Source organism: Abramis brama, assembly GCF_963993115.1.
Source record: "Abramis brama genome assembly, chromosome: 17".
In the NCBI taxonomy this organism is placed as follows: Eukaryota; Metazoa; Chordata; class Actinopteri; order Cypriniformes; family Leuciscidae; genus Abramis; species Abramis brama.
This window is the reverse complement of record NC_139979.1, coordinates 25,618-52,500: the sequence shown is the minus strand read 5'-3', so window position 1 is coordinate 52,500 and position 26,883 is coordinate 25,618. Positions and strand designations below refer to the sequence as shown.

Here is a 26,883-nt window from a genome sequence, read left to right as displayed (position 1 = left end):
GTGTAGCTTTACTGCGTCGCGCCACTGTGCAAACACATCTGGGTCACCTGCAGGAATCCCATGATGACCTGAGAGCCGTTCTTCTGATGGAGCCGCACAACACAACTGCGCTGGTACACGCACACACAGACGCGATGCCTCACACTGACCACATGATGGCGCTTTCACATAACACACTTACTGTACATGCATATGAAAGAGACCAAAAATCATCATTCTGCCATCATTTACTCGCCTTCATAACATTCAAACCTGTATGAAAAACGTTGGCAGCCAAACAACATTGGACCCCATTACTTTCATCATTCTATGGACAAAAAACACATTTAAAATATCTTCTTTTGTGATTCGCAGAAGAAAGTCATACAGGTTTGAATTACATAATTGGAGGGAATGATGACAGAATGATGACTTTTGTCTGAACACTCCCTATAAACATAACGTGACCTCTGACCTTCAGAAGCTGAGGGACGAGACGGAGCATCAGGAGAGACACGACACCGGCAGGAAGATCCTCATTCAGGAGGAGGAAGAAGAGGAGGAAGAAGAGAAGGAGGGGGAAGGTGAGGAGGAGGAGGAGGGGGAAGAAGAAGAGGAGGAGGAAGGTGAGGATGAGTGTCTGTGGAAAGACAGAGAGAAACTGTGTAAATGTTCTTTGATCATGAACTGTGGGATATCAGAGAGCTGCTGTGTTTGGTTCAGATGCTCAGGAAGAAAGCACACACACTCTCACACACACACACACACACACACACACAGGCCATCTCTGAACACACAGCAGCAGGGACACACACACACACACACACACACACAGGCCATCTCTGAACACACAGCAGCAGGGACACACACACACACACACACAGGCCATCTCTGAACACACAGCAGCAGGGACACACACACACACACACACACACACACATGCCATCTCTGAACACACAGCAGCAGGGACACACACACACAGGCCATCTCTGAACACACAGCAGCAGACACACACACACACACACACACACAGGCCATCTCTGAACACACAGCAGCAGGGACACACACACACACACACAGGCCATCTCTGAACACACAGCAGCAGGGACACACACACACACACACACACACACACAGGCCATCTCTGAACACACAGCAGCAGGGACACACACACACACACACAGGCCATCTCTGAACACACAGCAGCAGGGACACACACACACACACACACACACAGGCCATCTCTGAACACACAGCAGCAGGGACACACACACACACACACACACACACACACATGCCATCTCTGAACACACAGCAGCAGGGACACACACACACAGGCCATCTCTGAACACACAGCAGCAGACACACACACACACACACACACACAGGCCATCTCTGAACACACAGCAGCAGGGACACACACACACACACACAGGCCATCTCTGAACACACAGCAGCAGGGACACACACACACACACACACACACAGGCCATCTCTGAACACACAGCAGCAGGGACACACACACACACACACAGGCCATCTCTGAACACACAGCAGCAGGGACACACACACACACACACACACAGGCCATCTCTGAACACACAGCAGCAGGGACACACACACACACACAGGCCATCTCTGAACACACAGCAGCAGGGACACACACACACACTCACACACACACACAGGCCATCTCTGAACACACAGCAGCAGGGACACACACACACACACACACACACACACACGCACGCACGCACACACACACAGCCCATCTCTGAACATACAGCATCAGGGACACACTCACACACACACACACACACACACACACACACACACACACACACAGGCCATCTCTGAACACACAGCAGCAGGGACACACACACACACACACACAGGCCATCTCTGAACACACAGCAGCAGGGACACACACACACACACAGGCCATCTCTGAACACACAGCAGCAGGGACACACACACACACACAGCCCATCTCTGAACACACAGCAGCAGGGACACACACACACACACACACACAGGCCATCTCTGAACACACAGCAGCAGGGACACACACACACACACACACACACAGGCCATCTCTGAACACACAGCAGCAGGGACACACACACACACACAGCCCATCTCTGAACACACAGCAGCAGGGACACACACACACACACACACACACAGCCCATCTCTGAACATACAGCAGAAAAAATAAAAATGTAGGGTGGGACTTGGCGTGGCTCTAAAAAAGTTGGAGGCGGGTCTGAATAAGAGCTTACAGTGGATTGTAAGAAATGGGCGGAGCTTAAGTAGACAAAATGATCAGAAAAGCATACGTCAATAGAGAGAAGTTTGATGTTTTCACTCCAGTTATGACAACTTTATTTAGGCCAAAAAAGTTGAATTGTAAAACTTGAATTGATCATGAACAGATGCTGTAGAAGAACGTCTCGCTGTGGTTCCAGAGTCTGAGCTCCTGAAGGACGAGGCAGTGGACCGACACACTCACTGTCTTCAGCTGAAACCAGACCAATGTGCCGTTTACACCAACAGGTACGATTGACATGATTGTGTGTGTGACAGTAGGATACGCAGACAGGTGACACGTACGTATGTGTGTATGTGTGTGTGTGTTTCAGAGCGCTCTGCTACATCAAACCCCAGCGCTTCACTGAAGCCCGGCAGGACTGTGACTCCTCCCTTCAGCTCCAACCCACCAATAAGAAAGCTTTCTATAGACGTGCACTGGCCAATAAGGGCTTGAAGGTGAGTGTGTCACTGTGACGACCTGTCTACCCCTCCAATCATCTTCATTCAAGCAACAACATGAATATTGAGATTATTTTAAAGTCGGCATGAAACAGAAGTTGCGCTGGTCTTTTCTTTCCTATTGTGACGGATATCAGACTGAAATGCTTCTGGAACAAGAACAAATTTATTATTTTAAATGATTTATTGGTGCACATCATCACTATTGTGTTAAATTCAGAGGTGGGTAGTAACAAAGTACATTTACTTGAGTATTTTTTTGGTAAAATTGTTCTTTTAAGAGTAGATTTAAATGTGGGTACTTTTACTTTAACTCGAGTACATTTCTAATGAAAAAAATTGTACTTTTACTTTATTACGTTGGGCGACGTTCCTCTCGTTACTTTATTTTAATGCAATACATGTTGTTAAATGCGTAGTTTATACCAAGCGCGATGTATCTTTTTTTGGGCATGAACGATGCTCAATTCACAAATGAATCACTCTTTTGAGTCGATTCTGTTCAAAGACTTCATCAAAAAAGAGGGCAGATCTGTCTAAATCGGTTTGCGAATCAGTTTGAATGATCTGTTACGTTCCCATTCAGTCGGTCAACTCGGTACAACACATGACTGTGGGATATCGCGCTCTAGCGCCATCTGCTGAAGACACCTTTATTCACGCCTGAAAGGCAAATGACGCATGACGACGTGGGCGGAGCCACCTGCCCACAGCATATAAATGCAGTCGTATGCGTCATTCCCTTTGTTCTTCAGCTCTTCACCATGCTGCTAGAATGCCATCACACCACAGTTTTCGTAGGAAAAGCCTACGGTGGTGATTCCTGTCGAAAGGCACAAACAGAGAAAAGTGTTAAAAGCATAAAGTTTAGCATTGCTAACGAAAGCTAATAAGTATTTTTCTCAAAAAAAAAGGCTGAGAACAAGAATTCTCACCCATGTCCAATGACATGTGGGTACTTGTTGTCCGAAAAAGATACACACAAGCACTGTCCACGCCAAGCTGGCTCTCTCCAACCCCGGAGCATGTATACACTGCCGACAGCTTCGTCATTTGACACTCGAGCGGCGTGTAGCGTTTGTTGAGCGGGTGCTCTGGTACAGTGGACAGTCACGGTCTGCTTTTGTCCTCAGACGCTGTTCCAGATACGGCACTAGCCGTTTTTGAGGAAGCCACAGGGACTTGGGGCGACTGTATGGAAGCCGGGGAGGTTATGGATGATTTTTAACAATGTTCCCCTGATGGCTCCGTTGGAGTGTTGGGAAGAGGACTCTGTCTCGCTTGAAGTGGGAGAGGAATTCTTCGACGATCATTTTCAGCCAGAGCAGGTCACGGCTTCCCCCTCACCCTCCGAGGCAACAGGTGGAAGTGAGTTTATGGAGGAGCCCTTCATTGAACTATATCGAAGGGCGGCAGCAAAGCTGTCAGTGGAGTGGCCTGCCCCTCCCCCGATTCAAAAAAGCTCGCGCTTCGGTGGGTTCTATTTATCTCAGGTGCAAACTGTGGTAAGGACGCATCTGCCGCTTTACCCAGACTGTATGGCAGAGCTTACAGCTTAATGGTCGAAACCCTTGTCTTCTCTTTCTCCGGTGCCAGGAATGAGTAAGTTCACCGACCTCGAAGGAGCAAAAGAAGCAGGGTTAATATCAGCTCCTCCAAAGGAGCATTCGCTTGCGACATACTTGGCTCCAATGCAAAATAGCGGTATTGTGGGCATCCCCACTCTCCCGTCGGGACCGTGTAGGTTCTCGTACAGACAACTTAGGATTTATGGTGATCAGGCCTGCACGGCTAGAGCCTTGAGCACTATGTCCTTGTTACGAACATATCTGGCTATTTGCTTGGGTGAACTAAGCGAGGCGGTGTCAGAGGGAAGACCGTGTGACGAACTCATGGGGGAGGTAATATCCACAGCTGATTATATACTGCGTACAACACGGTGCACGTTGGTATCGTTAGGTCATGCGATGGCCAGTACAGTGGTGGCTCAGTGCCATCTATGGTTGACTCTGGCGAACTTGCCTGAACAAGATCGGAATGCGTTCCTCGGCGCACCAATCTCCACGACAGGTGTATTTGGAGAGGGTCTTGATGCGTTTCAAGCGTGATTTGAGAACTCAAAGAAACAGGCAGAATCTCTCAGGGGTTCAATGCCTAGATGTCATGAAATGATGGAAGGAAGCAAGATGCAAGTAAACTCTTTTATTGTGATACTAATGACGTAAAAGTCCAGAGAACAGGCTAGCGGCGCAGGGACCCCGATGGCCAGATGAACCCGGTGATGAAGGTGCAGCAGTGCGATGAGGTGAGTCCAGAGGTGAGATAAATTCAAAGTAAATCTACAGGAACACGAACAGGAACACCGAAGGCACAAGACTCGAACGCAGACTGGAAAACACACTGGGACACCACAAACAACAACAGAACACGAGACAAGAAAGAGACATAGGATTTATGAACCGTGACACTAGAAGGTTTAGCAGACCAACACAGTCGGCTACTCAGCCAGGGTTTGGTTCGTCTTCTCGACCGCCACCATCTAAGAGGCCGGCTACAGCAGCAGCGCCAAGACCCAACGCTTGGGAGGCTAGGTGAGCGCATGCACAGCCTAAACAGCAGGCGGGGTCGGGAAAGAAAGACCCGCCCCCAGCGAAAGGGAAATTTTTCTCTGCAGGAAGGAGGGGACGGCCAAATTCCTAGCTCGCAAACGAGAGAGGATCATCGGCGCAGAGGCAGCCGCCTTTTTCTCTCAGTGAAAAAGAAACCCGTCAAAAGAGCGGGTTCAGCTTTAAGTTCAATTTCAATAAAGAAACTTTGTGTTCAGCATACAATGCCTCATGTGTTGATTTGTCAGAACAATCAAAATGTTTTGAAACCACCAAACTCACAAACAAACCATTTGTTGTCAAATGGGGTAAAGGCACCAATGCTCAATAAGAGAGGTGGGGGTTTCCCTGGTGATGCCGGGAATCCCGCTGTCAGCCTGGAACGGTGGCACGCATGCGCACCGACACCATGGGTTCTTCGCACGATTCAGGTCGGCCATCGGCTGCAGTTCCTCTCACGTCAGTGTCCGGGGGAGGTTTCCTCAGTATTAAGAGAAGAAATTTGTGTTCTTCTCAGCAAAGCTGCAATTTAGGTGGTTCCACAGGGAAAAACGGAGGAAGGGTTTTAAGGCCGTTACTTCCTCCTCCCAAAGAAAAATGGGGGCTTACGCCCGATTCTGGATTTACTGCAGTTGAACAAGCACATCAGATTTTACAAGTTCAAAATGCTCACAGTACATCATCTGCTATCCTCTCTACGTCACCGGGAATGGTACACATCGGTGGATTTGAACGATGCATACTTTCATGTCACATTTCACCCGGATCACAGAAAATTTCGGAGGTTCTCCTTCGAAGGGACTGTATACGAATATCAAGTCCTGCCATCCGAGTTGTCCCTAGCGCTGCGCACATTCACGAAGTGTGCAGAAGCAGCACTGACTCCGCTGTGTCATCAAGGCATGAGAGTATTCGCCTATTTGGACGATCTACTTCTGGCTGCAGACACCAGGGAACAAGCAGTATTGCAAACACAAACCCTTGTCTCCCATCTACGAGCTCTGGGATTTTTAATAAATCTCAAGAAGAGCTCCCTGGTTCCACGTCAGCAGATTTCATATCTCGGTTTAGAGATTGATTTGGTAAAGAATACAGCTATGCTGTCACTTCAAAGAACTGAGAATTTTCACAGCTGCCTAAGTCTTTTTCGACTGGGAAGGCAAGTGCGTTTTCATACAGTGTTGAGGCTGCTGGGGTTTATGGCCTCAATAATAGCAGTCGTTCGGCTCGGTCTCCTCTTTATACGTGCGTTCCAGAGATGGGCGCTGAGCACTGGTCTGAATGTCACACGGCATTTAAACAGACAAGTGAGGATAACGCCAGTGTGCGTTAGGTCTCTGGTTCCCTGGGGATCCCCGGGTCTGTTGACAGAGGGAATTCCTCTTGGCAGAGTTACGTCACGTATAGTAGTGACGACAGATGCGTCACTACATGGATGGGGAGCTCTATGCCAGGGGAGTTCTGTAAAAGGAGAATGGTCATCAACACTGAAGGAGCACCATATAAATTACTTGGAGTTCAGACAGTTCTTCTGGCACTGAAACACTTTGTGCAGCATCTGCAGGGTGAACATGTGTTAGTCAGAACGGACAACACGACAGTAATGTCGTACATAAACAGACAAGGGGGCACCCGCTCTCTTCCATTGCTGCAACTAACACAGACACTCCTAATATGGGCCATCGAACACTTAGCGTCGCTCAGGGCAGTGCATGTCCCGGGCCACCTGAATGGCGGAGCAGACCTGCTATCCCGGGGAGGACCACAGGTCAGGGAATGGCGTTTGCACCCGAGAATAGTGGCGCAGATTTGGGATTGGTTCGGCAGGGCCGAGGTTGATCTTTTTGCGTCCAAGGCAAACACGCACTGCCTGCTGTTTTTCTTGATAACAAACAGCAGCGCCCCGCTGGGGGTGGATGCGCTGTCTCATGTATGGCCCAAAACTCTACTGTACGCGTTTCCGCCGGTAGACCTGATACAGCCCACTAAAAGTTTACTTAGCGGCCATTTCGGCCTGTCACGAGGGTATTAATGGGGCCGCAACGAGCGCGCACCCGCTGGCCATTCGGTTCCTTAAAGGAGCGAAGCGGCTGAAGCCCGTTACAAAGTCAATGGTACCATCATGGGACCTAACTGTGGTTTTGGAGGCTCTGTGTGAACCTCCATTTGAGCCCTTAGAATCATTGAATCTAAGGATGCTGTCTTATAAAACAGCCACTGGCGCTGGCGTCAGCAAAACGCGTTGGTGATCTCCATGCGCTGTCAGTGCATCCCTCATGCATCCAGTTTTCACTGCATGGGTCTAGAGTGGTGTTACGTCCGAACGCGGCGTATACACCAAAAGTCATGTCAGAGGCATATAGTTCGCTCTCGTTCGAGCTGCCAGCTCTGTCAAACCTCTCGATTGACTTGAAGGAAGACAGGAGACTCCATGCGTTATGCCCTGTACGAATTTGACGCAGGTATATCGAGCAGACGCAAGCAGTGCGTTCATCCGACCAACTTTTTGTGTGTTTTGCCAACCCGGTTCGTGGGAAACCGCTGTCCAAACAGTGTTTTTCACATTGGATCGTGGAGGCGATTTCAATTGCATACAAAAGTAAAGGGTTAGCTCTGCCGGCAGGGGTACGGGCGCATTCTACAAGAGGCATGGCAACGTCATGGGCATTGTTTAGAGGGGTGTCAGTAGACGACATTTGTGCGGCAGCCAGTTGGGCATCACCACACACATTTGTTCGGTTTTACCGACTAGATGTCACTGCTTTGACAGTGGCTCGGTCTGTGCTTATTGCAGGGGCTTTAGACCAAGGACTGTCACTCTCTTGAAAAAGGGTTATGTGGCGGTGCTGGTCCCTTACGTTTAGTTCAGCGACTTGGCAGGGCGTGAATATATGTCCCATAGTCATGTGTTGTACCGAGTTGACAGACTGAATGGGAACGTTGAGTTATGCAAATAACTACTGTTCCCAGAAGGAGGGAAACGAGGTACAACACCTCTGGGTGAAGAGCTGGACTGAACAAAGGGAATGACGCATACGACTGCGTTTATATGCTGTGGGCAGGTTCGTTAGGTACCTAACCCTAACCCTAGCCTTAACGTCGTCATGCGTCATTTGCCTTTCAGGCATGAATAAAGGTGTCTTCAGCAGATGACGCTAGAGCGCGATATCCCATAGTCATGTGTTGTACCTCGTTTCCCTCCTTCTGGGAACAGTAGTTATATGCATAACTCAACGTTCCCTGCACGCACTGAATCGTCTGAAGCGTTTCAATTCACACTCGACTCGAGTCGTAACAGGAAGATTTAAGAACATCAAGAGCGTTAGATGAAGTGGCCGTGGACCTACAGTACAGTCAAGTGAAAGCAAATCTGCAAATTCATATTTTTGCCAGAGATAAAGATCTTTATTAGTTGAACATCTTTGTAAGCTGTCTGTGAATGAATGATTCCACAGGACGATTTCATTTCATTCAGGTAATACATTTTACAACCAAACAGATTATTACACCACAATAGCACTACTACAAAGGATGACATTACCCGTTTTTTGGACATATACATTCATTTATACATTAAATAAGCTACCATTGTCCACAGTTTATGAAATGAACACCTGCCATCCCGCGGTAATGTGTGTGCAGTAATGTGAATGCAAAACTCTGCAGAGTCATGATTTTTGGGCTACAGATGGCAAACATAATGCTTGTCTCTTCTGTTTTTGTTGCAAAAATAGCCTAATTATGATAATAATAGTAATTTAAATATATATATATATATATATATATATATATATATCTGTGGGGAATTGATTGGATGGTTGGATGATCGTCCTGTGGAATCATTAGCTGCATTTACATGGACACTTATAATCGGATTGACGGCTCAATCGGACTAAAAAACCTTCATGTAAACACCTTAATCGATCCGATTGAGCTCGATCCGAATGAAATTTCGATCGGATTGAAAGGGGTGGTTTATCCCTTTTGTAATCCGATCGAGAGAACATGTAAACACTTGATCGGATTGAAAACCGAAACTGAAAGGACTGCGCATGTGCAATGACGTTAACTAGCGTAATGACGTATGACGCGCGGAACGAGCTGTTCTTCCTGTTGAATAAAGTGTCATATTAATAAGTTTCCCGTCATTCTAAAATTCTCATTTCACTCGCGCGTCTGTGAAGTGAAGCAGGACAATGTCCCACCAGTCCTTGTTTTGGATTGTCATCCACAGACGACTGGTTTTGGCCGCGGGGAGGGGCATTTTTCCTGCATGATCAATAAGCAGCACGGCAAAACAGTTAATATACTCTAAATTATGACCAGAGACGAATTAATATTACGTCTGCTTTTTAAAACAAATAAAGAACCAATAGAGGAGAATATTTATGCGCGAAAAGCGGGAAACTCTGTATATTTGTGCAGTGTGCGCATGTCAAAACATCAGATCCGATTTTAACTTGTGACATATAAACGCGCACATCAACCCGATTACTTTATTTATCATTCATGTAAACACCTTGTTCGGATTCATCAATCGGATTGATTTCATTCCGATTGTGTCCATGTAAACATAGCTATTCATTCACAGACAGCTTACGAAGATGTTCAACTAATAAAGATCTTCGTCTCTGGCAAAAAATATGAATTTGCAGATTTGCTTTCACTTGACTGTACTGTAGGTCCACGGCCACTTCATCTAATGCTCTTGATGTTCTTAAATCTTCCTGTTACGACTCGAGTCGAGTGTGAATTGAAATGCTTCAGACGATTCAGTGCGTGCAGGGAACGTTGAGTTATGCATATAACTACTGTTCCCAGAAGGAGGGAAACGAGGTACAACACATGACTATGGGATATCGCGCTCTAGCGTCATCTGCTGAAGACACCTTTATTCATGCCATATATATATATATATGATCCGAAGTAACTAGTAACTAGCTACTTGAGTAGTTTTTTCATTGGATACTTATTACTCTTACTCAAGTAATTATTAAGATTATTACTTTTACTTTTACTTTGAGTAAATATTTCTATATAAGTACTTGTAGTTTTACTTACAGTTACAGTACAGTTTTTGGATACTCTACCCACCTCTGGTTAAATTCATGGTAATCTTGAATCAGAATAAGTTCCTCTTGCAGCATTTTTTCTCTCAGGGGCGGACTGGCCATCTGGAGCACCGGGACTTTTCCTGGTGGGCCGCTGGCCAATATGGGCCAGTCCATCCGGCCGGTACACAAATATATATTTTTAAAAATGACGGAAATCATAATATTACATCTCTACGCAAATGGATGAGTGAGTCGATCGCGCGGGCGCGGCCGACAAGGAGTGTGTTTTGTGTGCATGTGAGTGTATTGCCCTCCTGACCCTCCCTGTTAATTAGTTTGGTCTACTCCATTGCGTATTTTGAAATACGCCCCCTTTCATGTCTTATTTACAGAAAGAGATCAATCCATTACAGTGAATTTCTCTGAGCAGATAATTACAAATAATTGTCCATGGGTGAAAAGGTGGAAGAAAAGAAAAGGTGGAGCTGAAAAAAAGTTATGCGTTAAAAAAAACATTAGATGTATTAGATGCTGTGAAATGCTTCAAATGAACAGATTATGCATTTGGCGCTAAGGGAAGTTGCAGTTCAGCAGGCTCTGACGGCTCTAGTATTACAACTGAGGTCAAGGATAGCGAGGCTGGACCCCGCAGCACGGTCAGTGATGATGAACCAGCGCCTGCTGATGATGACCAACAACACCCTCTCTACCTGTACCTGAGCCAGTGAAGAGGATGGCAATCAAACTGAACCGGTAAGCTGAAATGAAATCAGTAGTAGCATTATTTAGCTCGCAATAGTAAACTAGTTACTCATTTTAACAATGATGGTAGTTAATATTAATTCCAAACACTACTGAGTGCTGAGAAATTAGTTCTTAACTCAACAATTAGTATAAAATTAAAATAATAAACCCTATTGAATTATATTGTTTTCTTCCTAAAACGAGTTCCTTATTTTGTGTTTATCTTTAACTTAATAATTACATAATTTAAGATTTTGATGATACTTCAATGTTTAAAATTTGATAATTTGCATGTTATAGTGTTTGAGAGAAGTTTTAATTTGCTACTGACCTTTGTAGATTTTGTAGCTATGATCGTTGCAGATAGGACCAACACATCTTACACAATAAGTTTGCACCTTTTTGTCCATGTGTCTTTCTGGGCAGGTTTTATGAGTATTAATATTATTTGTATTTGGCTACTTGCTTTACACTTTACTTTACACTAACAAATATTTATTACAGATAATGCTGAATAATCCCTAATCTGTTTTGTCTCCTTCACAGGAATCCTTTCATCTCTTATACACACAAACTCTGTTTCTCATACACATACACAAGCTCTTTCAAATGTACACACACGCACACACACAAACACACACACACAAGCCATCTCCTCCTCATCCTCATAAAACTCTGCTGACCTGCTCCCAGAAGATGACATGAAGCCTGCGGACATCTATAGAGTTTAATGTCACATGATAGCCTAATAGTATGCCATGAGGATTTGTTAATGCAAAATAGTTTCGATCTTGATTCAGGAGTTGTCCAGCTGAGTGGTGCAGCCTGCTCTGCTGAGTAGTGTATCTTACACTGCACCAAGATGATACCCCCTGACTAGCTGATTTGCTGTCTTGATAGTTTTATATTAATAATGTTGTATGTCTTAATGTTTTTCTGTTTGTTTCCCTTTGTTTTACAAATATGACCTAATATATGTTGTGTTACTTAAAATAAATGTTTAAATAGCATTTATTTTTGTATTGCGTTATATTTTTATGCTGTAAGTGGTGTTAAATATTATTCTGCACATTAATGAGCCAATGTGTTATGATGTGGGATGTGGTGGGCTGCTGTGGGCCAGAAAGTCCAGGGCCAATTTTTGGTCCCAGTCCGCCCCAGTCTTCTCTTCTCTGATGACGAGAGCAGGGCAACCTGTCACTCACATGAGATCAGCTTATAGAAAACCATTATCATCCAACCATCCAATCAATTCCCCACAGACACAATCAAGTCCACATTTATTCTTGTCCCGGAAGCATTTCACTCAACAGATATATGACACAATAGAGAAGAAAAGACCCGTGCAACTTAATTTTTATGCCGACTTTAAAGATGATCATCTGGCATGTGTAGGATTACCAGGCGTGTGGTTCCGACCAGCAGCAGGAGTTGCGTTCGGACGCGAGTGTGACGGAGGCACAGCAGCTCCTGGTGGAGCTCACAAATCTGCATGAGGACCGACATCCATCAGGAGCTCGCAGGATCGTTCACATCACTGAGGTCAGCATGCACACACACACACACACACACAGTACAGGTCTGAGATCATCTCTCTGTGCAGGTGGATGATGATGATGATGAAGATGGGCCGTCCAGCTGCTCACCACAGACACACACACCACACAACAGATTCATGGTGAGCCTCCCGGGGAACATGGGAAAGACTGTCTGTCTAGAGTATGATGCATTACAAATCATAATTTTGTAAAGTACAGAGCAGCTTTACAGAGATAACAGGAAAATAATGCAACAGAGTTTGTTTTCTGAAGAAAATAGCGTCAGTCCAGCTTAAGTCAGTTCAGTGATGCTTCATTTCTGTTGTAAAAAAGTTATTAATTTAGTTAATTTATATATATAGCGTGATGTCATCGTCCAGCTCAGCTCAGTTCTCATATAATGGTGTCAGTGCAGGAGAGCAATAATATTGTTAATTATGCAACTAAATACACATATTAATCTAAAGCTAACAGCTTTTGTCAGATTGAGCTGCCTGCTAGAATGTAACCCTGACCGTCTAATTATTTTATTATTGTGTGTGTGTGTCTCTACAGAAGGGAAGTATCGGGCACTGAAGATGGAGTTTTCTCTGCCGTCCTCCACTGATGGCCGTCAGAGAAGTGCTGAAGATGGACACCAGCATCAAGAGTCAGACTCGGCTCAACACCATCTGACCGTCACACAAACACACACACACACACTTTCACCAGCTTTAGTCCTGCAGTTTATTGGTGATGAACACTTCACTACGTCATGTGTGTAATTTTGACAGTGAAGAAGATATACACAGTTTTTCAGTTACTCAGTTTTAGTGTGTTGTTTTTTTAAAGCTGTAAAGACATTTATTACATGTATTTTCATAACTTCAGCATAAACTGAACATTGAGCAGTAAATGAACATATTCTGGTTCTTGTGAGATTAATTTGATGATTTATTATTGTAAAATGTTCTATTTCTGCTGAATACTGAATTTTTCAGTGTAAATAGTTGAATCTGAATAAATGAATCTTTCTGATGTCTTCATGTTTCCGTGTGTAACTTCATGTGTCAGGCATGTTCTCAAGGCATAGGAAACATGAACGAAAATGGTCAGAGACTTTTAGAACTCTGCTACTATCACAACCTCCGTGACTAACACCTTTTTCCAGAACAAGGAGTGTCACAAAACATCTTGGAGACATCCCAGGTCAAAACACTGGCATCAGCTAGACCTGATTATCACTAGGAAGGATTATCACTAGGATTATCACCCTGAACAGTGTCTGCAACACCAGAGCATACCACAGTGCCGACTGCGATACTGACCACGCTCTGGTAGCCTCCAAGGTCAAACTGAAGCCCAAGAAACTTCACCACAAGAAACAGAAAGGTCAACCAAAGATCGATACCTGCAAAACTGCCTACGCTGACAAAAACCAGGGGCCAGTTGCACCAACAGGGCGTACGCCTGGTCTTAAGGTAAGTAGGTCTTAACTCAGCATTCTAAGTCCAACCTAAAAGTTACGACCGTTGCACCGTCCAGGCTTAAGTCCTCTTCTCGCTAAGACCGGGCGTAAATCTTACGCCTAGTCAGTAGCAGGCGTAAATGCAAAATCTAGGCATATAATAGCGTTAATAGCCGTTATCCGATAGATAATGTTTCTATAGTAACCACTTCGTAACCACATAAGTAAATACAGTAGTAAAGACATGGCGCGCCTTATACACAGACTTTACAATGAGCGGGCTTTTAGACGGGAGAGAGTTATTCGGGACAGAAGCAATCCATTGGACCTTTACAATGATGAGGAGCTGATAGAGAGGTTTCGATTCTGTCGGAGGGATATATATGAACTTGTTGAAGAGCTGTCACCCGACTTACAGTATGTATCGGACCACAACGCAGCATTGACACCAGCATTACAGCTATTAATAACGCTACGTTTTTATGCAAATGGTGCGTTTCAAAACACTGTTGGAGATATGATTAATGTCCACAAATCCACCGCATGTCGGGCCATCCGCAGAGTGTCACTGGCACTGAGCCGTCGCCTTCCGCGATCTGCTCACCTCCCCACTGAGGCCGAGTCTGCGGTGATGAAACGCCGATTCCGCCGGGCCTCTGGCATTCCTGGTATTGTGGGCTGCATCGATGGGACTCACGTCCGGATCCAGGCACCATCTGAGCATGAGTATCTGTATGTCAACCGCAAGGGATACCATTCAATAAATGTGCAGATTGCTTGTGACGCCAATTATAAGATCTTTAATTTGGTGGCAAGATGGCCTGGATCTACCCATGATGCACGCATCCTCCGGGAGAGTGCGTTATACCAGGATTTCGAGGCTGGACGAGTAAACGGGCTTCTTCTCGGCGACAGTGGATACCCACTAAAACACTGGCTGATGACGCCTATAATTGCTCCGAGGACTGAGCAAGAACGACGGTATAACACCATCCACACCACCACTAGGTCACTCGTTGAGCGGTGCATCGGAGTCCTCAAGCGCAGGTAAAATCCTTTCCACAGTGTCTGACTCTGTATCCCTATCCATGGTGCTGATGTAGTGCGGTCACTAGATCACTGAAAACTATATACATGGGCAGAGCTAGGGTGGGCTAGCAGTTGCCATATTTGTTAAAATATTATAATGTTATTTTTTTTATCTATGTTGATTATGAAAAGTGAACAGCACGAATAAGATATATCAATAGCCTATATCGAGAGACATGGAGCGGGTCAGACATGATTTTGTTTTGTAGAAAGCCTTTCTTTAAAGTGAATTTCGTTTTGGATAAATTGTATATTAATTTTAATCAATTTTTCAGCATACAATTGCCTGTAGCCTATTTAATAAATAAGAAGTATATAGCAGACAATCATGGAGGCGCCCGCGCGGTCACTTGCACTGCACGTTAACGGGAGCGCGTCTCATCCTATAAGTTAACGAAACTCAGTGTATGCCTCACACAGACATGAGAAATACATCAAATACACAAAGCTTGAAATGTCTTTAAACGAAATAATTCAAAACGAAAAAACATAGGCTCTCTGATTATGTAATCCATGTGCATTTCTCTGTATAGGCGCGTTCACTACGAATATGGCGATCGTCAAAAAATAAATAAAAAAAAGTTGAATATTACATATTTAGTGGCCAAGTTTTGCTCATTTATTAATAGTAGAAAAGTGACACATTTAGGTTTTACAGTAATCATTGACTTTTTTTCTAGGTTTCATTGTCTTCATGGAGAGATGCGGATGCATCGTTAATCGCCTCTGTTATCTGTCTCCATGTTGTTTGTTTTTTCTTGTTTGTTATTGTATTTGATTGCTTGGCAGTCAGTGTGTGTCTGTGCTGACTGTACTGCTCTATTAACTTTCGTATTTCAATGTCTGTGAAATTTCCTTTTCTTTTTCTTTGCTCCTCCATTGATACGGCTAATGTTACAAGTTAACCAAACAGCGGAAGATAGTTTACAGCGTAACCTAGCAACGCGCGCTGCTGGTCAACAACACATGAACGCGCAACGCTAAGACCAGGCGTAGTTAAGCCTAGGCTTAAGTTTGGTTGGTGCAACAGACGTTAGGTCAACTCTAAAGACTGGTCTTAACTAAGACCTACTTAGCAGTTAGGACCAGGCTTAGTAAAGCCCTGTTGGTGCAACTGGCTCCAGGAGTTCATCAAGCGACTTGAAGAGACTCTGGCCAAAAGAGAAGAGCTGAATGCAGAAGATCAATGGAATTTCCTCAGGAATACCATCTTTGACTCTGCACTCTTGACATATGGACAGAAAGAACACAAGAGCACGGACTGGTTTGAGGCCAACATTATGGAATTGGAACCAGTCATTGAAGCCAAACGAGATGTACTGATCAACTACAAGCGAAACCCCAGCCAGCAAAATATGCAAGCACTGAGAACTGCTCAACGATTACTGGCTCCAACTCTCAGACAACATCCAGGAAGCCTCAGACACTGGCAACATTAGGAAAATGTATGAGGGGATCAAGCAGGCAACAGGCATACCAACAAGGAAAACTGTGCCCCTGAAGTCCAAAACAGGAGATGTCATCACTGACAGGGACAAGCAAATATGTCATTGGGCTGAGCACTACCTGGAACTCTTTTCCAAAGAAAACATCGTTACCCAAGAAGCCCTCGACAGCTTTGAAAACCTGCCAGTGCTGGATGACCTGGACACTGAGCCAACTTTGGAAGATCTCAGCAAAGCCATCAACGAATTAGTCAGTGGCAAGGCACCAGGTGAGGACGGCATACCACCGGAAATCATCAAGTGTGGTAAACCAGCTTTGCTGGAACCACTACATGATCTCTTGTGCCTCTGCTGGAGAGAAGGGATGGTGCCTCATGACATGCGAAATGTTAAGATCATTACACTCTATAAGAACAAGGGCGACCGCAGAGACTGCAACAACTACCGGGGCATCTCACTGTTGAGCGTAGTGGGCAAGGTGTTTGCTAGAGTGATCTTAAAACGACTGCAAGTCCTTGCTGACCGCATCTATCCAGAGTCACAATGCGGATTCAGGGCTAAAAGAGGTACAGTGGACGTGATATTCTCTGTGCGTCAGCTTCAAGAAGAATGTAGAGAAGAGCAGATGCCACTCTTCATCGCCTTCATCGACCTCACTAAGGCGTTTGACCTAGTGAGCAGGAAGCTCCAGCTGATGCAGAAGATTGGTTGCCCCCCACAGTTGCTCAACATCATAGCATCTGTTCATGATGACATGAAGGGGATAGTAAGCTGTGATGGCGAAACTTCTAAACCCTTTGAAATCAAGAGCGGCGTCAAACAAGGATGTGTCCTTGCCCCAACCTTGTTTGGCATCTTCTTCTCCATGCTGCTAACATTTGCCTTTAGACACTCCACAGAAGGTGTTCATCTACACACCAGGAGTGATGGAAGGTTGTTCAATCTGACCCGCCTGAAAGCCAAGACTAAAGTCCGCTCAGTACTCATTAGAGAGATGCTGTTTGCAGACGATGCAGCCCTGGTGGCGCACACTGAAGAAGAACTACAGCAGCTGCTCAGTCAGTTTTCCCATGCCTGCAAAGAGTTCAGGCTCACGATCAGCATTAAAAAGACCAATGTCATGAGCCAAAATGTCCCTTCATCACCATCAATCAGCATTGACGACGAGGTGCTAGAAAACACTGACCACTTCAAGTATCTGGGCTCCACCATCACCAGTCACCTGTCGCTTGACAAAGAAATAAACACACGTATTGCAAAAGCTGCTGCAATATTGTCCAAACTCAGCATGAAAGTGTGGGACAACAACAACATCTCATTGAATACCAAACTCAGAGTATACCAAGCATGCGTTCTCAACACCTTGCTGTATAGCAGCGAAACCTGGATGATGACAGGAAAACCGCTTGGAAAGTTTCTATCTCCGCTGCCTGCGTCGAATCCTTGGTATAACCTGGGAAGACAAGATCACCAACACATCTGTCCTGGACCAGACAAATTCCCACAGCATGCACATTTTGCTAACTCAACGTTGGCTCAGATGGATAGGTCAATGTGCGCCGTATGAAGGACGGCCGTATTCCCAAGGATATACTATATGGTGAACTAGCTACAGGACGCAGCGCATGGAGAACCACAGTAAGTGATGGAATCCAAAGGAAAGTGAAGTCCAGAAGTGAAGAGACTCCAGCAGTTGAAGGACAAAAGAAGTCGCAGGAAGGAGAGGAAACCAAGCCATGACTCCAACCCGCCATCCAGCTTTATCTGCCTAAATTGCGGCAGAGACTGCCATGTACGGATAGGACTACTGAGCCACTCCAGATGTTGCCAACAACTAAATTGACTGAAAAAGATAAAGAAGGCGCAGCCATTGTCTTTCAAGACAGAAGGGGCCTACTCAGAGGTGGGAGTAAGTCACACATGTGCAAGTCACAAGCAAGTCTCAAGTCTTAACCTTCGAGTCTCAAGCAAGTCCAAGTCAATTTTTTATAAAAGCAAGTCAAGTCAAGTCAAGTCACTGCTTTATGTAGTAGTAGTAGTAGTAGTAGTTTATTTCTTCGGTCATTATGAACATTTAAATCTTAGGTCACATGTAATTCAAAGATCCTGTACATAATACAAATAAAATTAAAAAAAAACAAAGAAAAAAAAAAAAAAAAAATGTGTACATTAGAAAGATAAATACAAAATGTGTACATTAGGAATTTAAATGCTAAATTATACCTGACCGAAGGGGTTTAGGCTGAAGTCAAGACTTATTTTGCCTAACCCCTTTTACAACTGAGACACTATGTCCAAAGATGACACAATTATACAATTTCTCTTATACCAACGATGGTAACATGTAAGCACAGAACTTAAACTTCAACAATCAAAATTATATTATGCATTCTCTTTCAACTACTTTTCTAATGTTCTTCATTCAAGTGTTCTATACTTTTCCATAATGTTTAACTTATACATTTTTTTAAATACATTAACAGTTTTAGAGCCCTTAAGTTGAATAAGAAGACCGTTCCATCGATCAACTCCTTTAACTGATAAACACCTCCTCTTAATATTACTCTTTTCCATGGGTTTTTGTAACAGATCAGTTCCTCTGAGGCTGTATCTAGATTCTCTGGTTTGAAACATCTCTTGTAAACAGTGAGGAAGCATGAAATTGTGAGCCTTGTACATCACAACTACTGTGTAAACATCAACAAGATCATGAAATTTTAATATATTTAATCTAATAAAAAGTGGATTTGTTGGAGCAAGGTATTCTGCATAGCTAATCACTCTAATTGCTTTCTTCTGCAATAAGAAAATGGGTTGTATATTAGTTTTATAGGTATTCCCCCATATTTCCACACAATAGCTAAGGTATGGAAGGATGAGGGAATTGTACAGTATATATAATGCGTTTTGATTCACAGAGGTTTTTATTTTACACAGTATAGCAATAAGTTTTGAAATTTTAGTCTTTAGTATATTTATATGCGCTTTCCAATTTAACTTATCATCAATATTGATTCCCAAAAACTTTATTACATACACCCTTTCAATTTCTACCTCCCCAATTTTGAGTCGACATAGTTTGTTTACTACCTTGTTTCCAAATACAATATATTTAGTTTTATGCAGATTTATGGAAAGTTTATTTACTTCAAACCATTTTTCATTATCATTTTTCAAGTCAAGTCGTAGCTTGGGTCACAAGTCATTGGCAAGTCATACAAACGTTTGATGATTTCACTGAATTTATATATTAAAATAAGTTAAAACTACAGAAGTTGTGGACTATGGTTTTATTTGCAACATTTTTTTAAATATGCATTTCCACATACAGCTGAGTGGTTACTACAATAAAAATCTAAAAAATAAATAAAATTTCAAACTACATACCCTAAAATGTAAATGTAACTGAAATTAGGCCAACATTAAAGCATGAAAAAATAAATATGCCTCAAACATTGTAGCCTGACGTCGTCATACTCAGATTCTAGTCAGAATGTGAGTCTGATACTGCTCCATTGAGCTGTGATTATGGGGCGTGTTTCAACCGAACCAGGAAGGAAAATGCCTCTGCACTCAATTGGATAGACCTACAACCAATCAGAGCAACGGAGTAAGTGATGTATGTTCTTCATTCATCTTTCCGATCGACAAATGCCTTGATCGCGGTTCTCTGTTCCTCTTTTAAAATTAATGTGCTGTCGATATCTTCTATAACAGACGCGATGGCGGAATCTACACATGATGTTTCATTAACAAAGTTCAGGAGGAGCACATTCAAATAATCAATCCAATCAGCTTGTCATCAAACAATAACCGTCTACCCTATCAGCATGAGAGGAAGCATATATTTATTCACTCTGTCAACTCACCTAACATTCCTTGACAGTTTTCAGAATCCCTCCACTCACTCTCAGCCTGTTCTTCCACAGCCTGGAATACGGGGGTAGGCTAGTAACGTTACTTTGGGTTCGGGTCGAATACCGATCCTGGAGCCTTTCCTCGGACAGCACGCCAAATATGCATTTATTCTATCTGACTTATTTGTAAGTGTGTACTCGTGAAATCTCAATTCTCCAGCAGCAGTCATCTTTTTTGTATACTGTCTATGTTGTAAACGAATTCAACCCAAGTGCTCGTTGATGACGTGGATGATTACGTTACCATTGCTCATCTGTCCATCATCGTATAAAGCCCGCCCTGACAATTTGATTGGTCCGAACAATTTTTGTTCGGGCATAATAGCTCCTCAACGGATCGAGTCCAGACCGAACTTCCCGACCTAAACCTCCCTCTGGCTATTTGTTTCTGAACACTCCATGGCAAACGGGTAGGGGCGGGGGGATAGCCAGTATATACAGACAGTCCCTGAAGTGCCGTCAGCTGTCCACTAGAGGGTACTCCAGTTTTGAGTTGCAGACGTTTGTACTCACTCTACCTAATCCAATCTTTTGTGCAGTAATCTACCGGCCCCCAAAACTAAATGGGAATTTTTTTAATGATTTCTCAGACTTTTTGTCAGACTTTTTGGCAAAGTTTGACAATATTTTAATCTGTGGTGATTTTAACATTCATGTTTGTTGCCCCTCTGATAAATATGATATGTATAGCCTATAATAATACCGGAATTCATTGCGGTCAATCTGACCGTCTATGGCCGAAATATAGGTAAATGTTCATTTGTTTTTTTGCCTTATGTGTAATTTATATGAAAAACATTTTAAATGAAAATACAGACACTTTTAGGAAAAGTCAGGTACCGGCTGGATTTTATTTATTTTTTCAACAAAGTTATTGCAGATATAAAATTCAAAACGGTCAAAATGACCGCCATGGCACTTCTAGTGTTAATTACAAGCTTTTTTTCTTTGCTTGGTTGTGAACTTTATTATATAGACATTAGAACATTTATAGTTAAAAGTTAAACAGGCTCTTTGATGAATAGCAGCTATTGAGTAAAGTAGAGAAGGCCCTAAAAACAAGGTTGTAAGTTTTGTTTGTTCAAAACTGTAACATTCGTTTGTTCATGTGTCAAGTTGCAGTTTGTTTGAAATAACAAACCAGTTCACCCGAAGGAAAACTCGATGAAGTGCTATTATAAGACATCCTGTCATAGCTTTTTGGTACATAACGGCTACCGTAGATGCAACACGCATTTGAAAATGCGAGGCGCTGGAGAGCACTATTTGTTTGAATGCAAAATACTATTTCACCGCTAGATGGGAGAAATTCCTACACAATGTCCCTTTAAGTGTTTTTATTTATGTATATTCTATTAATTAGCTTTTTGTATTTATGGCTTCACCTCTTGTTCCATTAAAGATCAAGTTTGTCTTTGTCCTGTTTTTTTATTTCTCCTTTTGTATATCTATTTTATTACCCTTTTTGTCTGTCTTTGCATTTATGCTATATTTAGGTCTTTATTTTATTTACGCGTTTAATTTTTTTTTTTTAAATCTACCTTTCACTTGTTTCTTGCATTGTCTGTATGCTTTTTCTGCCATTGTTTGCCACTTCTTTTATTTCAAAGCTTTGTATGGCAGTTGTAAACTTACTTGTCTTGTGTTTTGTTACACTTTGTTTTGTTTATGCTTTCATTTTAAAGCCTTTTTGTACTTGGGTTATAGTCCATGTTTCCATGTTCTTTTTTTTTAAAGCCTTTGTTAATCTTCTTTTTGTCACTACCGAGGGTCATTAAATGCTTTACGGACTACAGCAAGAAAAATTCAAACCCTTCCCGAGACCCTCGACTACCTGACGCCCTCAACTCCTTTTATGCCTGGTTTGAGGCATTAAACAACACCACCACGTCCAGGGTCACACCTCCACCGGAGGACCCCCCTCTCAGTCTGACAGCAGCTGAGGTGAGGATGACACTGCAGAAAATAAACACCCGCAAAGCTGCAGGCCCTGATGGGGTCCCGGGTCGGGTCCTGAAGGACTGCGCGTACTAGCTATCAGATGTCATGATGGATATTTTCAACATCTCACTCTCCCAGGCCACAGTACCAACGTGCTTTAAGACATCTACCATCGTCCCAGTGCCAAAGGCCGCCACAGTGTCCTGTCTAAATGACTACCACCCGATTGCTCTCACACCAATAGCAATGAAGTGCTTTGAGAGGCTGGTTATGTCACACATAAAAAAGTCCATCGACATAACAGCTGACCATCACCAGTATGCCTACAGGGGGGACCGCTCGACGGCTGACGCCATCGCTGCTGTGGTCCACAAGTCCCTCACACACATGGAGAACAAGGATTCCTATGTGAGGCTGCCCTTCTTGGACTTTAGTTCTGCATTTAACACAATCATCCCACAGACACTGGTGAATAAACTGGCAGCACTAGGTCTAGCTCCATCACTCTGAAACTGGATTTTGGACTTCTTGACCAACAGACCCCAGTCTGTAAGAGTTAATAACATTACATCATCATACATCATCCTCAACACTGGCTCCCCCCCAGGGCTGCGTCCTCAGCCCGTTGCTCTACACACTGCTCACACATGACTGCAGAGCTCACTACGGTAGCAACCTCATAGTGAAGTTCGCAGACGACACTGCAGTGGTTGGGCTCATCACTAAAGGGAACGAGTTAGCATACAGGCAGGAGGTGGATGGACTAGAGCTGTGGTGCAAGGAGAACAACCTCATCCTGAACACGAACGAGACCAAGGAGATGATTGTGGATTTTCGCAAGAAGGGCACTGCCCCCTCTCCTCTCCGCATCGATGGTGCAGCTGTGGAGAGGGTGTCCAGCATCAGATACCTTGGAGTACACATCTCCAACACCCTCACCTGGCGCCAAAACACCTTGACCACCCTAAAAAAAGCCCATCAACACCTATATTTCCTGAGGAAGCTGAAGAAGGCAAAGCTGGACACTAACATCCTCAGCTCCTTCTACAGGTGCGTGGTGGAGAGTACCCTGTCCTCCTGCATCACTGTGTGGTATGGCAGCTGCACAGTGGCAGAAAAAGAGATGCTGTAAACTAAAGGGTGGTAAGGTCTGGACAATGGACCATCGGATGCAACCTACCAGGTCTCTCAGACATTTACACAAGCTGATGCAGGGACAGAGCAACCTGCATCATGAGGGACTCTACCCACCCTGCACACGGACTGTTTTCCCACCTCCCCTCAGGCAGAAGGCTGCGTAGCATCCAGGCAAAGACCACCAGGCTGAAGAACAGCTTCTACCCGGATGCGGTCAGACTAATGAACTCCTCCACACTGCCATGCCTTTGTCTTCTCAAGAATTAGCACTGCACTTTATTTATTTATTAACTTGCTGTTATTTTGATACTGTCTTTGTAAATTATTTTATTTTAATTGGAAATGTCTTAAGTATGACAGGGTTTATGAAGGAAATGTTCTTTTTTTTTCATGTTTTTTTTTTTTTTTAAGTATTTATTAATCACTGAAGTACTGGTCAACACCGAGACCTGAGTTCTTATTTCGTTCCCCTCATCCGTGTTGTGAGAATGACAATAAAGTCTAAAGTCTATGTGTGTGTGTGTGTGTGTCAGGATAACGCTGATGTGTGTGTGTATGCTAACCTGCAGACGCTCTGATGCTGCTAGTGCAGAAGCTTGGCGGGCCGTTTCACTTCGAGCTGGCCACGGACTCCATCGCAGTGACGGTTTCTGAAGGCATCATGTTCATGCAGGAGAACAGCTTCAGCATCTCTGCAAAGGTACAACATGCAGAAACCAGCAGTCACACACACACCACACCCTTGTCCTGTCAGCAGCAGTATTAAATATGAAAAACACTGTAAGTAGTATGTTTCTATCACCCTGTTTTTATTTTGAAGTATCGCATCAGAAATAAATAAATATGGAATAAATTGCTAAATAAATTCTGACGTAGTGATCATTAAACCCACGTGGGTAATCGGCTGTTTCCGTGGAGACGCTGCGGGTGGACGATGTACTTACGTACATCGTATGCTTTAAACTCGTTCTCACTTAAGAGATTTCCGTTGCAAGCTCGCAAATACGTGACGGCTCATGAAAGTACATTTGTTTTGCTTAATTTTATTAAAGTGATATATCCTGAAGAAAGCCTGCAGTATTTTTATTGACATAATAAAAACAATCTTAACATTGACAAAGCATTGGTAACACACAGGCTACTCATTTTCATAAATACACACAGTAAAATAAAAATATATAACATTATATGAAAACTATGTCTATAATAATATGACAGAAATGTTTAATAGGTTGTGACATTTGTTTGTGATGTTATGTTGTATTTATTGTGCATTAGCCGCTACTTTTAATATGCTGGGAAGGGTCGACTGAGCAAAGCGCGCAACACACACACACACACAGGTTGCAGCGGAACATTGAGAAGAACGCGCTGCGAACACATAGTGGAGAGCAGAGCGAACACACAGCGGAACACGCTTCGAACCCATGCTGAGTCAAACCTTGACACATGTGACGGATACATTGACTGTTTGTTTTCATAACCTTCAGATTACATTTTATTGGGATGATGATGACAAAAGAAATCCGGCTTTTTATCTGATTAATTCTAGAGATAATTGACCAATGAAATAATGGTTATTTCAGCTGGATTGTGTGTGTTACATGAATGCATTGAGCTCATCTAATGTGATTGTGTTTGTTTCAGGTCTTTCAGGGCTGTGGGATTCCTCGGCCGACTCCTGCCAGGAGAGTCAAACGCTCATCGAGAGTGAGAGACAATGGCAAGCCGGCCTTCAGAAGCTACAGCTCTCAGGAGAAACCCACCACCGCATCGGGAACCAACCTGGACCGGCTGGTGAGGCGCTGAGAGAACATCTCCAGAACCAGAGCCACTGAACTGTGTGTTAGACCTGATCCCTGATCGTGTGTGTGCAGGTGGAGGAGCTGCAGGAGCATCTGCGGCCCATGAGGGGATTCTGGGTAACGCTGCCTCACACCATCTGTAATGATGAACACATGTCTGCAGACGTCACCAATGAGGATCGCTGCTGGAACGGACAGACGCGCGGCCGGTGAGAGAGCGAATCCTGAACCTCAGCTGAAGAGTGTGTGATGAGTAACGTTTACACACGTGTGTGTGTGTGTGTGTTCTGCAGATACCTGCCGCCTGTTACCGCTGACGGTCTGGTGAATCAGATTAATAACCCAGAGTTGGAGGTGGATGTTGCTCGGCCAGACGTCAAAACGCGGCGGTTGATCATGGAGTTGCGAGTGGCTGTGAACAGACTGAGACTCGCTCAAGCCGGACGAGACACAGAGTTCATCGACAGTGAGTGTCTCTGTGCTTTTATTATGTCGTAACACACACAACACGACTGACAACTAGGGCTGCATGATTAATCACAATTTCCATGTAATCGCACTTAAATCATCTCGGCTTATCGTGATTTTGAAATCGCAAAGCAAAGTCTGTGATTATTTTGTATGCGCAGCTTGTCATTGATGATTGGCTCTGTAAACGCTGCTCACTCTGAAAGCACTGAGTTTGAGTCGCTTATAACGTGCATTTGAAAAAGCAACATGATTCAAACATCTTTCCAAACATGAGAAGGATTTTTTAACCTCTTGTCCAACAAAAGACAACATTTAATAACATGCTTTTACTCCAAACTCACTTCATAAGAACAGTTGAGCTCCTCCTTCTGTGAGATGATGTGCTTCTTAAACAGAATAAGGCCCCGATCACACCTGTGCAGAAAGGTGTTTTTTATGTTGCTAGGCAACCACCGAAACAGCTGTCCTGTCAGTCAAGTAAACGTCAAATCAGCCTTTTATTAACTTTATTTACTTTCTTTTAACATTGTGGTAGTTACGGTTCGTGAAGTCGTTAAGCTCCTGGTAACCCGCGAGAGCATCACAAGTTTATCCTCCATCACTGCACTCTCCGGACATTCAAGCAACTTTGGCTTTCATCACTACAACGGAAGACCTGCCTCTCCATTCATTCGATTGGACAGTGGAAAAAAACGCGATGACGTCAGGCGCTTTTTCCGCTCTGAGTTGCTTTTTTTTCAACTGCAAAAACGCGAGTGCCTGGGGCGCATAAACACTGAGCAGGACGCTCACTGCCATAGGAAACCAATTGAAAAAAGGCGCCTCTCACTTCAAAAAACGCGTCAGGTGTGATCGGGGCCTAAGGCAGTCGTGTGTTTATTGGTCATGTTTAATCAATCAAAGCATTTCAATCTCCTGCTTATTCAGCAACAGCGATG

The 26,883-nt window shown here is 43.9% G+C and overlaps 2 protein-coding genes across 2 annotated transcripts in view; both read left to right on the top strand.

Annotated features, from left to right (window-relative positions):
• spag1b (sperm associated antigen 1b) overlaps nucleotides 1-13,714 on the top strand; it is a 34,448-nt gene extending 20,734 nt beyond the window's left edge. Inside the window, exons 12-18 of the mRNA XM_084089994.1 lie at nucleotides 7-113; nucleotides 461-605; nucleotides 2,415-2,535; nucleotides 2,622-2,748; nucleotides 12,551-12,697; nucleotides 12,759-12,833; nucleotides 13,249-13,714. Of these exons, the coding sequence (XP_083946120.1) occupies nucleotides 7-113; nucleotides 461-605; nucleotides 2,415-2,535; nucleotides 2,622-2,748; nucleotides 12,551-12,697; nucleotides 12,759-12,833; nucleotides 13,249-13,269 (743 nt within the window). The 3' untranslated portion in view covers nucleotides 13,270-13,714. The remainder of the gene's footprint in view (nucleotides 1-6; nucleotides 114-460; nucleotides 606-2,414; nucleotides 2,536-2,621; nucleotides 2,749-12,550; nucleotides 12,698-12,758; nucleotides 12,834-13,248) is intronic.
• A 10,532-nt stretch (nucleotides 13,715-24,246) lies between these two features.
• Nucleotides 24,247-25,940, top strand: LOC311067846 (glypican-6-like; the record flags this gene model as incomplete). Its single annotated transcript, XM_084089993.1, has 4 exons — nucleotides 24,247-24,369; nucleotides 25,317-25,466; nucleotides 25,547-25,683; nucleotides 25,768-25,940. Coding segments are annotated over 4 exons (583 nt in total), but the record flags the coding sequence as incomplete, so codon positions are not given.
• Between the last annotated feature and the right edge of the window lie 943 nt (nucleotides 25,941-26,883).